Raw genomic sequence first — 13469 nt, forward strand, 5'->3', positions numbered from 1 at the left:
CTACAAGGAGAAACAGATGAATCTACTATTAAAGATTGGAGACGTCAGTGCCCCACTGTCAGGCATGGACACATCCAGCAGGCAGAAAATCAGTAAAGACACAGTTGAACTCGGCACTACCAGTAATAGCAGAACACTCATCCTGTTCAAGCTCACATGAACACTCACTGAGACAGCTCACATTTTGGGCCATAAAACACACCTTAACAAAGCTAAAAGACAGAAACCATGCAAGGTCTACTCTCAGACCACAATGGAATTAAACTAGGAATCAATATCAGAAAGATACTTAGAAAATTTCAAAAGGCTTGGAAATTAACACAATTCTAATCACATACAGTTCAAATAAGAAGTATCAAGAGAAAATTTTAAATACTTTAAAATAAATGAAAATAAAAACACAATTTGTTAAACTTTGTGGGCTGCAGTGCAAGTAGTGCTTAAGGGTAGATTTATAACTTTGAATATGTAAATCAGAAAAGAAGAAAACCTAAAATCAATAATCCAAGCTTCCACCTTAGGAAATTAAAAGAGAAGAACAAATTAAATCCAAAGTAAGTAGAAGAAAAGACATAATAAAAATTAAAGCAGAAATCAATGAAGTTGAAAACATAGAATCAATTTTTAAAAATCAACAAAACTAAGATCAAAAGATCAATAAAACTGATTAGCTTCTAACCAAGATAAACAAGAAAAAAGACAGGCAGCACAAATTACTAATATCAGTAATGAAAGAGGGGACATTACCACAGATCCCATGGGCATTAAAAGGATAATAAAGAAATATTACGAACAATTCTATGCCCCAAAATTGGATAAATAAAACGAACCAGTTCCTTTAAAAACACAATCTGTCAAAACTCACACAAGAAGAAATAGACAATCTGACTAGGCCTCTATCTGTTAGACAAATTGAATCAATAATTAATAAACTTCCAAAGCAAAAAGCACCTGACCTAGATGGGTTCACTTGTGCACTCTACCAAACATTTAAGGAAGAAATTATACCAAACTCTCTAACACTTTCTTTCAAAAGAGAGAAGCAGAGGGACTACTTCCTAACTCATTCTGAGGCCAGCAATATGCTAATACAAAATAGACAAAGACACTGTAGGCAAAGAAGACTGCAATGTCTCTCACAAACCTAATCGCAAAAATCCTCAACAAAATATTAGCAAGTTGAATCCAACAAAATATAAAAAGAATTACACAGCATGACCAACTAGGGTTTATCCCAGGTATGCAAAGCTGGTTTAACATTAAAAAATCAATGAATAGCTCACAGCGAAAAAAGATGTGACAATGAATATATGTATGTTCATGTATAACTGAAAAATTTGCTCTACACTGGAATTTGACACAACATTGTAAAATGACTATAACTCAATAAAAAAATGTTTAAAAAAATCAATGAATGTAATCCATCACATCAATGGGCTAAAGAAGAAAAATCACCTCCTTACATGAATAGATGCAGAAAAAGCATCTGACAAAAATCAAACACCAATTCATGATTTTTAAATTAGAAATAGTAATTAGTAAATTCGAAACAGAGTGAAACTTCCTCAACTTGAAAAAGAACATTTACAAAACCCTTCAGCTAACATCATTCTTATTGGTGAGAAATGTGAAGCTTTTCCTAAGACCAAAAACAAGGCAAAGATGTCCTTTTTAACCAAAGCCTTTCAATATTATAGTCAAAGTCCTAGCTAATGCAATAAGGCAAGAAAAGGAAACAAAAGGTATACAGATTGGGAAGAATAAATAAAACTGTCTTTGTTTGCAGATGACATGATTGTCTATGTGACATATCTGAAAGAATCAACAGAAAACTACAACCAATAAGCAATTATAGCAAGGTTTCAGGATATAGATTAACACAAAAATTAAATACTTTTCTATACACTAGCAATGAACAAGTGGAATTTGACATTAAAGGTACAATACCATTCACATTAGCACCTGAAAACATGAAACACACACCTAGATTATTCCTAGATTTAGGTATAAATCTAACAAAATAGTACAAGGCCTTTATGAGGAAAGTTACAAAACTCAGATGAACAAAATCGAATATGAACTAAATAAACAGATGTTCAATGTTCATGGGTAGGAGGGCTCGATATTGTCACAAGGTCAGTTTTTCGCAACTTCTAGATTCAGTGCAATCCCAGTCAAAGTCTCAGCAGGCTTTTTTGTGGATCCTGGCAAACTGACTCTGAACTGTATCTGGAGAGGCGAAAGGTCAGGACAGCCAACTCAACCCTGAAAGAAAAGAACAAAGACTGACGCTGTCTGGCTTCGAGACTTACTGTAAAGCTACGGTGCTGAAGACAGTGTGGGACTGTGACGGAATATAAAAATAGATCAATGGAACAGAATGGAGAACCCAGAAAGCGGCCCACATAAATGTGGTCCACTTGTCTTTGATGAAGGGGTGAAGGCACTACGATGAGCAAAGAGGCTCCTCAACAAATGGGGCCAGAACAACCGGACGACCACATGGGGAAAAAAAGAATCTAGACACAGACCTTACATCTTTCACAAAAGTTACAATGGACCACAGCTCTAAGTGTAAAACGCAGAACTGTAAAACTCTCAGAAGACGACAGGAGGAAATCCAAATGCCCTTGGGTTTGGTGATGACTTCTGAATACAACATCAAAGGCTGGTCCATGAAAAAAGGGATTGATAAGCTGGACTTCATTAAAATTAAAAACTCCTGCTCTGTGGAAGACACTGTGAAGAGAATGAAAAGACAAGCCATGGACTGGTGAAATATTTGCAAAGGACATATCTGATGAAGGACTGTTACCCAAAATATACAAGCAACTCTTTAAAATTCAACAATAAGAAAATAAACAGTTGAACTTTAAAATGGGCCAAAGCCCTTAACACACACCTCACAAAAGGAGACACACAGATGGCAAATACTCCACATCATATGTCACCAGGGAGGTGCAAACTAAAACAACGAGACACCACTACACACCTTATTAGAATGGACAAGACCCAAACCCTGACAACACCAGGCGCTGGTGAGGATGTGGAGCAACAGGAACTCTTGTCACTGCTGGTGTGAAGGGAATTGCACAGCCACCTTGGAAGAAAGTTCGGAGGTTTCTTACAAAACTAAATGTACTTTTGCCATGCAATCCAGCAGTCACACTCCCTGGTATTTACTGGAACGAGCTGAAAACATGTCCATATGAAAACCTGCACATGGGGGTTCACAGCAACCAAACTTGGAAGCAACAAAGTTGTCCTTTGGTAGGTGAATGGCTAAATAAACTGTGGTCCATCCAGACAATGGAATATTATTCAGTGCTAAAAGGAAATGAGCTATCAAGTCATGAAAACACATGGAGGAAACTTAAATGCATATGACTAAGTGAAAGAAGCCAATCTGAAAAGACTACTTACTGTACGATCCCAACAAAATGACGTTCTGAAAAAGGCAAAACTGTGGGGACACAGGGAAAGCATCAGCGATCGCTAGGAGCTGTGGGGAGGGAGGCAGGCTTAGGTGGAGCACAGAGGAGTTTTAGGGCATGAAACCATCTGTATGATACTCTAGAATGGTGCGTACATGTCGTTATACATTCGTCCAAACCCGTAGGATAGACAACACCCAGACTGAACAGTAATGTACACTATGTGCTTTGGGTGGTGACTACATGTTAACGTGGGTTTATCAGCGGCAACAAATGCTCCATCTGCTGGGAATGCTGACAGCGGGGCAGGCTGTGCACGCCGGGGCAGGGTGTATGGAAAATCTTTGTACCTTCTGCTCAATTCAGGCATGAACCTGAAACTCCTCTACAAATTAAGTCAATTTTAAAAAAGGCTGAAAGTACCACAGAGCGATGGACATGAACAGACCGCAGCACTCACACAACATAGGTGCAGCTCACACACACACAACGTGCGGAGAAAACAAAGCTGGACATGGAAGCTCATCCTGCATATTCTGTCCACCTGACGTTCAAGAACAGACTCGCTCTCCACGGTGCCGGAAGACCCAGAGGGAAGGTGGAGGGCCGGGGGTCCCAGCACTCACCACTCCTCCGCTGGGTAGTGATTTGAGGACATTTTCTTTCCAACCACCAAGCTGCATCATTCTGACCAGTGGACTGGTCGGTATATTGTGCTGTACTTAGATAAAAAGCTCCTTTTTAAAAGTAACAATCTTTCCAGTGTGGACAAGCCATGGCGTGCCCTGAGTCCTGCCTGTGGTCCTGACACACCTCTAAAAGGGACATCACATCCTGAGGAAGCCAACATGAAGTGAAGAGTCTGAAATCGAGCACAGAAAACTGGAGAAGTGGGGCGTGGAACCTGCAGGCAGGGAGGTTTGGGGTCCTCCACTCTGGGTCCCCAGGTCTTGAGCAGCAGACACAGCTCCATAAAAGGGAGAGCTGCCCCTAAAGAGCCCCATCACTTAAGCAGGGGAGCTGGTCTCCCAAGGGCCACACGCAGCCAACCTGCTCCTCACCCAGTTCGGGGGCATCCCCTTGACACCCCCCAGGGGCCGGCAGAGGAGGCAAACGTCCCTCCCCAGGGAGAGCTCGGTGCCCACTCACAACACAGGGGCCTCATCCAACCCCATGAGTCTGGCACAGCCTAGCATGGGGCAGTCGTGTTTAAGTTCTGCTGCGAGGCCAGGACATCAGCAGGTGGGGCCTGCACAGGCCGCCTGCCCCTCACCTGAAAATCCAGGCTGTCCCAGCTGCATTTGGGGGCACCTGGTGGCAGGTGCCTGATCCGGCTCAGATATCAGCAAAGCAGTTCTGGGTCCACGGCCGGGGCTGGAGGATGTGGGGGAGGCTGGGCTGTGCAGGGGGCCACCAGTCCCCGCACACAGGCAGGTGACTGACCTCCCTCCTTCCCCACTGCTCTGATGCCACCTCAGCGAGGACCACTGAGTGCCAGGCGGCACCTCAGAGCTACGGCATAAGATCCCACGTGCCCTGGAAACAGTCACGACTTCTCCCGCCACTGACCAGAACCAAGAAAGCAACACCGGATTCCCGTCAGGCCTCTGACTTGCTGCCGTGTTTCAGAAAGCTGGTCCCCTCGGGGAAGCTGCGCCCTCGGAGCCTGCAGCTGCTGCCCAGCTGTAAGGCAGTCCGGGAGCCACGAAGCCCGAGCAGAACACAGCACTGGGGAAGGAGAGGTGAGTCGGAGCCGCCCACTCCCCCAGGCTCACCTGTTTGGTCCCTGGTGCAAGATCTGAGTCTTCCCACCCTGAGAGCATCCTGACTGCCCCTCAGGACGGAGGGCACACGGTGGGCCTTGGATGCCCAGCGATGGGCACAGCAGCCTTGACGTAGGAGCTGAGGAGGCTCCACACCCCCCGGCAGCCCCTCCGAGGTGTGGCCCAGGGTGATTGGGGACAGGGGACCGCCCGCAGTCTCGGCTCCACGCAGCGAGTGTCTGTGGAGGCCCACCCTCCCGGGAGCACCCTGGGCCAACACAAGAAGCGAGGTGCACCTGACAGAACAGGGAGCCAGCGAGGGCGGAAGCGAGAGCCGGCTGAGTGCCTGTTTTGAGGTCGGTTCCCTAAGTGCCTTTGCCCATTGAGTCCTACTGTCACCCCCATTTTACAGTCAAAAAAAAAAAAAGGACTCAAAGGTGAAATACATGTCCCAAAGTCACCGTACAAAAGTAAAGGTGTCACAATTGGAATCCTTATCTCACCCTAGAGCCCAGTCTCTGAATCCATGTGCTCCGTCTCCACTACATCTGTCCCCCTATCAGAACACAGTTTGGGATCAACGCTGGGTGAATTCACAAAGAAGAATCCCACATTTGGGAAGGATGATTAAACATTCAGCTGCGTAAGACACCACAGGGCAGGGTCTCGTGGCGAGGCCAGCAGGAGGGGAGCCTGCTGAAGTCAGGACAACCAGAGGTGTTTTAACAGTGCTCTCTGCTGACTCGGAGCTCACCTCGGGCCCTGCAGGGCTGAGTGGGGAGGGGGGGCATGAGATGAGGATGAGCAGGGGCTGCGATGGTGGGCCTGGGTCCCACTGCGGCTCGGGTGCCGGTACCTCTGAGATGAGTCACACATGGGCTCCTGACGCCACAGGGCTGAGCTCACACGGGGACCCCTAACCATGAAGGCCCTGCACCCAGGGCCCCTGATGCCGGAGCCTCTCCCTGCCACGTGGAGGGCAGTGCCCCAGAGGCCTACAGAGAGCTCGAAAGAACTGCTGACAGAGGGGACGCTGCGCTGCTTCCTTTTGTCTTTTTGTTCGCACGTGCTCAGCTTTTTTGAAGTGAGGCTGCTAAGAAATTATGAAACTCGCTTTTTATAGCTGCTTTACAAGAAGCAACTATTCTTTCCCCTCCTAAACGAAACGAAGACTGGTTTTCGAGTGGCTTCAATCAATGCAGTTTAATAGGACTGTTCGGAAGCTGCCACTAAGGGCGAGCCTTGCCTTGGTGCTCATGCCTCGTGCCGTCTTAAACCGAATCGATTCCATCACAGCAAGGCTCCTTAAAGGTAAAGGCATCCTCCACGGACTTGAGACGCCCCCTCTTTCCTTGCTGAGGCCAGAATGGACATATCCGAACAACAAAACATTCCCTGGAAGCAAAACCGAGCTGCCTGAACCACGTGGCCACTTCAGGTGACAGGCTGTCAGAGCAGCGTTCCAGCAAGCGGAGGGAAACCTCAGCGGCCCCGCGGGCAGCAAACCCGCCAGGAGAGCCAGGAGGCCTCGCTCATGCCCCTTGGAGGCTGTCTGGAGGCACCTGGGGGTGAGAGATGAGAAAGAGCAGGTGCCTGGGTGCGGGAGCTGTGCCCTCATCTGAGCAGGGGGCCCACGGGGTGCTGGTATAAAGCTTGGGTGAGCACGGCAGGGAACACGTGGGGGAGTCCCAGCACTGTCCCCACCGAAGTCTCACCCGGGGGTCTCCAACTTCCCACGTTCATACACGGATTGAAGGAAAGAAAGCCCTGGAAGAGTGGCCTGAGGTCCGCGCCCCGCCCCGCACCCTCACCCGCACTGGGTGCCCATGGAGGAGCCGCCAAGTCTGCCCCTCCTGGCCACACCCCAGCCCACGGGGTCGCCCCCATCACAGCCGGGCGCCAGGACCCAGACCCCGCGGGATGCAAAGCTCAAGTGGCGCCACCACAGGACGAGTTCCCGCTTTTCCCACGAAGGCGGCCTTAAGACTTCTTTGGAAATACCAGACATTAAACACCATGTGACTGTGCAGTGCTTACGAGACCCCTGTCTGCCCCCTGGGAGACCCGCAAGCCCTTCATGCTCGGGAACTGTCCTCCAGACACATGACCCTGGACTGGTGTCCCCATCTCTCCCGCCAGGCATCAGGCGCCAGGGCAGGGTCAGGCCGGCACGTTTGGTTGACAAGTGGACACATGCCCCTCTGTCCTCTCGTCCAGTGGGCTCTGTTCTTCACCCCAGTGATGAGAGTCCCAAGCAGAGGCTCGTACGTGGAGCAGGTGATGGAGGTGAAGGGAGGGAGGCTTTGCCAGGAGACACTGGAGGCCCCAGCTCTGTGGCCAGCTGCCTGCTTGGTGAGGTCTCCTGCCATGAAGGCTGTGAGGAGCGCCCTGCGTCTGTGCCTGGACCCATGACAGGTCTGTCTCCTTACAAGGGCCTGACCAGACCCCAAGGGGCAGTGGGAGTTTCTGCTCTTGGTCCCAAGTGATAGCAGAGTGCCAGGGCCCAGGGGTCTCTCGGGGGGCTGGGCGGAGAAGTGAGCATGAGGGCCTCCTGGGGGGGGAGTGAGGGGGGGAGGGAGGGGGAGGCTGGTGCTGCTCCAGGGAGCTGCAGGGCCAGATGACAATGGGAATTATCACCAGAACACCTTGATGGAAGGGAGGAGGAAAGAGCTGAATCCCTGAGTGAAAGCAGACCATTCACCGTCAGGCTGAACAATGGGAACAAGACACAAGTGGCAGCCGGCACGAGGCCTGCACAGAACCAGCCAGTTTTGCTCAAAGCGGAGCGCTGGGGACTCACAGCCAGGTTCTGCGCCGAGCAGACGGGGAGAAGCACGGTGAGCTGCGTGGGCTCTGAAGTCGGAGATGGAGCTGCAGTCCAGCTCTGTTTACACCTGCGCGCCCACCCGCCTGAGAGGCAGTGAGATGGGAGCCCGGGAGAGGCGGGAGGAGACAGGACTGGGAGGTGGGGGAGGGCGGGGCCCAGCGAGCCCCAGGTGGCAACACAGCCTCTTAGAGCTTTGACCGTGGGCAGACAGGCTCCCACCTCTCCCTGGGGACCCTGGTGGTCCTAGAGGCAATTAACTAATTAATGAAGGTAACTTCACGGCTGCTGCCAGGCAGAAGCCTGCGGAGCAGGAGGAGGTGGGGAAGCCAGGGAGGAGGGACGTTCACCTCTGTCCCCTCTGCACTTCACGCCTCTGAGGCCGGGAGGCCAGAAACCAGGCCCCTCCACCTGACGCACCCCCAGGACAAGCACGCAGTAAATGCTACTGGTTTCTCACTAACCAGGTCCCGTGGCCTCACTGGCCACTTTGAATGACCCAAGTACAAGTGTCCACCCCTGTGCTCTCCAGGAGGGACCATGACAGGCTGGCTTCCGGGCCCAGCTCCCACCCCAGGACCTGACGGGGGTCGCTGCTGCGGTTTCCCCAGAGAGCCCCCTTCCAGGGCCCATGAGCCCTGGACACACTGTGACTCAGGTAATGAGGGCCCTGTCCCTGTTACCAGCAGGCGTCTGGCTGGCTGTGTGCCCCCTCCTTCCACCCAGCCGACCCTCAGGAAGAAGAAACCACTGCTCTCCCCTGAGGAGGCTCAGGGAGGGCTGGGAGTCACATCTGCCGGGACGGCGAGGCCCAGGCTCCCGGCTGGGCGGTGGGGGGGGGGCGGCTGCTTTGGAGCCCACCTTACCTTGCTGAAGGTCAGACAGTCCTTGTCCTGGTCTCTGTCTTTCATCTCGAAATCATAGAGCGCTTTGCCCTGGGGTGGGGCCTGGGGCAGGGGCCGCAGGCCTGGGACGTAGCTGGTGGGCAGGAAGCCATGGTACCAGTGCTCATCCACCCGGTGCCGCAGGACAATGACGTCCCCCTTGCTGAACCTGAGGTCCCCGGGCTCCTTCCCCTCGTGACTGTGCGGGACTTTGCTGGAGGGCGGCTGGGGAAGGCTCTGAAAGCAGAACACGACTGGTTACTCAGCGGCTGCCCACCTGGCCTGCCTGGTGCCCGGACCGCGGGCCCGTGTCTGAGAGCCCAGGAGGGGGCCCGTCACAGGAACACAGGGCCACAGCCCTACTGGAGGAGGGCACTGCAGAGGGGCCCACCACGGTAACTCCCCTAGACCACACGCTTGCTTCCTCCACCCCTGCCGCCTGCCCTCACCCCTCCCACCACAGCCCACGGCCCACGCTCTCCCATCTCCCAGGACCCTCTGGTCCATCAGTCCCCCAACCGCATGGCCACTGTTACATCGAGGTCCCAGGAGAGAGAGCTAGGTGCTTGTTCAACCACCCCTTGACATGGCAGGGGCCTGAGATGTGCCCATTAATTCCGTGTGCTCAGGTTATTTCTGAGACGGGGCCTGAGGCACGGCAGTGGGGAAGTGGCAACCGCTGTAAACCCACCCCCAGAGGTCCGGGAAAAGGCCATCCCTAGTTCCCACGAGTTCCAGCCTGGAGAGGGGACAGACGCCTTCTGAGCACAGGCAGGGGTGGACCGAGTGGGTGGCCAGGCCCCAACCCCGAGGTCAGAGCCCGACCCCAAGGTCCAAGTGCAGGGCTGGGAGCAAGCAACCAACCTCACTGGCTCCAGCCACATCTGGGAGGCAGCCACGCTTGTCTGCTCCCTTCGGTGGACAAGGAGGAGACGAGGGGAGGGAAAGGGGAGCAGGGCCGGGAGAGCGGGGTACACCCAGATCACGAATGCCTCCCCAGACCCCCACCATCAGCTGCTCACAGAGCAAAACCGAGAGGGCAGTAACCTCTACGACCCAAGACGCAATTCTGGGGGAAAGGACGACACCGAGAGGGCAGCTGCCATGAGAACCCAGATCTCACTGCCAGGAAACGCCCAGAGCCAGTGGCTCTCAGCACCTCCACCCTTTCATCTTCAAGCCCTTTATGAGATTAACTAACTAGTCCATGACGAGGGCCCAGGGCAGGTGAACACTCTTACGGGGAAAGACCCCCCTGGGATGATACAGCAGCAGTCAGAGGACCCCTGACCCCAGTCCCCAGCCCAGCCCAGGAGGCCTGCAGGGCCCTGCCCGTCCTCTGAGCGCTCACTGTGCGTGCGCCCCTTGCAGGGACTGCTGAGTCAAATGTTGCGCTGAGCCCCACTCTGCAGGCTCACGACGCTCAGAAAAAGAAGTAAAAGGGAGACAAAACGGAAACACAAAGGGATGCTGTGGGATAATTAACACAAGACCCTGCAGGGCACTAGTAATAATTAAGACAGTGTCAACCTCACGGCGCATGACTTAGATGTTGCACAGTCTTGCCAGTGCAACTTCCTACTCGTGGAGCGCTGGGACCCCCTGCCAGCACCTCAGCCCCATCTCCATCACCTCCCAGTCAACGTGTAGGCCAGCTTCACAAATGCACTGCGTGCACTGGGCTGCCCACCAGGCTCCCGGGTGCTTTCCCTGGGACCAGGCCTCACTGCCCGACCCCTAGAAGGCTGGGCTGAAGAGCATGGACAGAGGACTCACTGGTTCTCCTTACTCGGTGCTCCCCAGGTAGCACATGCTACCTGTGGAGCTCCCTGTAGACTCCCTGCCCCCCGCACGACACTGGCCTGCTTTTGCTGGATGTTGCGTTTCCGACCCTGGCCTGGGCAGACCACATGCTCGAAACACCTACCGAATGGATGACCATGTGGGCCGCCACGCCAATCGCTGGCTTAGGGCCTGGCCAAGGGCCTTGTGCTGGAAGGACTGTTCCCAGGATGGGAGGTCCAGGGTCCATGTAGCCCCAAATCCTATTGTATACTGGGCCCAGAGGGCTGGAAATCCCAGTGATCGCTCAAACAGGAGCCAGGCTGAGCGAAGGCTTGGAGCTGGAGACATTGGGCCTGCCTCATGGGGGAGAAACATCCCAGGGAGTTCCCCAGATGGTGAGCAGCCCCTTGGGGGAACGCCCAGCGCAGTCAAGCAAAGCAAGGGCTGAGACGGCGGCAGAGACAGCCCGTCATCCCCGGAGTCCACCAGCTCCTCCTGCAGGGGAGAAGCTTCCAAGTTTCAACTGCGGCCAAGCTCAGCAGCTAACAACTTCACCTCCCAGCCTTGCTCACAAGGGCCTTGGCCATGTGTCAAAATCCCAGTCAACGCAGGCAAGCAAGAGGGCCTCGTGACAATTCTGGGCTGTGTTTTGTAATGACATTTAGAAGGAAATTCCATTTCTTGTAACTCCCCTCCCATGGCCTGAACAGCATGATAGGGGCAGATTTTTCCACAAGGATTACACTCTGAGCAAAGGAGGGAAGGACCTGGGTCCTCAGATGACCTTGTGGAGAAGAGCCTGCATGTCCTGTGAAAAAGCAGTATTTTATCCTGATGGAGCAGCTGCATTTTGGGATCTTCTCATTGAGGCGGGAAGCCCCATAAAAAGACCGGCAGGACCCCTAGGCAGGGCCGCTGCTCTCCTCCCAGCACCATCCGGTTCCCCCCAGAGCCTCTATCTCACTTTTTGCCTCTGAAGTAGCTAACTTACACCTAGAATTCTATTGGTTCCCTGAGTTCACTTCTGATTGGTTATTTCCTTTACTTCTGATTGGTTATTACTCTCACTCCTGATTGGTTACTACTCTCACTTCTGATTGGTCCACTTCCCTAACTTCTGATTGGTCCATTTGTAGTACTTCATTTGCATGGAGCTCACTCCTGATTGGTCTATTTGTACAAAGCTTGTTCCTGGTTGGTCAACTTCTGTTATACTTTATTTGCATATGATGTTGCAAAGTGTAAAACTCGCAGCCTATAAAAGGCCTGTGTAAACCTACGGACGGCGTGCAGAGCTTGAAGTGCTAACCTATCTGGGGCTACTGGTGTAATAAACCTGAGTTCTTCAACTGTCTGACTGCTGCCCGGATCCAGGTTACTGTCACAACTGAGCTGTAACACATTTTTCCGCAACATCATTAGCAGCTTAGCCAACATTCTGACTAACTTGGGGGATCTCAGGTGTGATTTACCATTTCTTTAATCATAGACAGTTTTCAAGCCAAAGCACTTACTGTAACATTGCTGTGAAAGTTGCTACACACATGCTTTTCTTCTAACGAAGACACTCTCAAGTTTAGAATTACCTGAAAAGGCATGTGTTAATCATGTATTTAACCAGAATGCGGCCTGTCTTCTAGTTTATAAACTTCATCTGCAGCGGAGCTGTCACTATCTCACACTCCACTGGGAAGCTCCAGGATTTCAGGTTTACCGTTGGTGTTCTATTTCAAGTTCCTTCTTCCCTTTTTCTCATTAAAAGCTACATTTAGGTCCTGGTTTTTCTTTCATTCTTTTGTTCTGATGGGTTTTTTTTCTGCCTCATATTTGGACACCTGTTTCTCTAAGAATGTATGATACACCAGGTCCTGCACCAGGCCCTGCGCTGTGAGGAGTAGAACATCTCTCACTAAGAAGGTCATGGAAACATGCTACTGCAGACAGGTGCACGGTGTGTCCCCATGCAGGGGGGCGAGGACACCGCCAAGTCCTGTCGTGTGATGTGACTGTGAGGGTAGAAGCTGCCTTTGGCTGAGTCTCGTGTTTCACCAAGATTAAGAAGGATTAAAGAGTAAATGTACCTTTTTCTTTTTTTCCGTTTTTTTTAAGTTTTCCCCGACTTTGTCAAAGGCACTCTTCTCAAGTTAGCAGCTCCACTCTCTCGGCAGGAGACTCACTGATGTTCCTGGGATTCTGCTGGAAGGCGGTGGGGCTACCCTCAGCCCACACTGACAGGGGAAGCGGGGTTTAAGCATGGCTGCCTCTGCTTCGGAGCCACCCCCACTCCTCCGACACCATCGGTTCCCAGGGCCTGCGGCCTGGCTCGCACTTCTGCCTGCCGCCGCCTCCATGGTACCGGGGTCCCTGCCGCGCTCGGAACCAAACTTCACCACCTACCGACCCACCCCAGGTGAAGGGTCCTTGCTAAGGTCTCATTAACAACAGAAATCTGACCCGTGTGAAGACGTGAGGGCGTCAGAACTGCCTGCAGGCGTCGAACCCTGGGGCAGGTGGTTTGATGTGGGTCATTTAAGTCCTGTGGGTGTGCGTCTGCAGACGGAGGCTAACAGCCTCCTGCGCTGTCTCCAGTAGCCTATCCAGAACAGGGTGTGTATGGACAGTGCACCTGCACGTGCAGCGCCCAGCGCGACCCCCAGACAGCCTGCCCACCGCGTGCCCTGTTCCCTGCTCAGTCAGCGAGGATGGTGGAGCGGCGTGGATGTTCCGTCAGGTGCTGGGGAGCTCCGTCCTGCCCCCTGTTCAGTCAGCTGAGCCTCTT

At 52.4% G+C, this 13469-nt stretch overlaps 1 protein-coding gene across 1 annotated transcript in view; it reads right to left on the reverse strand.

The window, feature by feature from the left end:
- SH3RF3 (SH3 domain containing ring finger 3) overlaps positions 1–13469 on the reverse strand; it is a 115897-nt gene that overhangs the window by 50840 nt on the left and 51588 nt on the right. The window contains exon 2 of the mRNA XM_072951200.1: positions 8888–9142. Within this exon, the coding sequence (XP_072807301.1) occupies positions 8888–9142 (255 nt within the window). The remainder of the gene's footprint in view (positions 1–8887; positions 9143–13469) is intronic.

The sequence above is a fragment of the Vicugna pacos genome, chromosome 28, assembly GCF_048564905.1.
Source record: "Vicugna pacos chromosome 28, VicPac4, whole genome shotgun sequence".
Taxonomy (NCBI): domain Eukaryota; kingdom Metazoa; phylum Chordata; class Mammalia; order Artiodactyla; family Camelidae; genus Vicugna; species Vicugna pacos.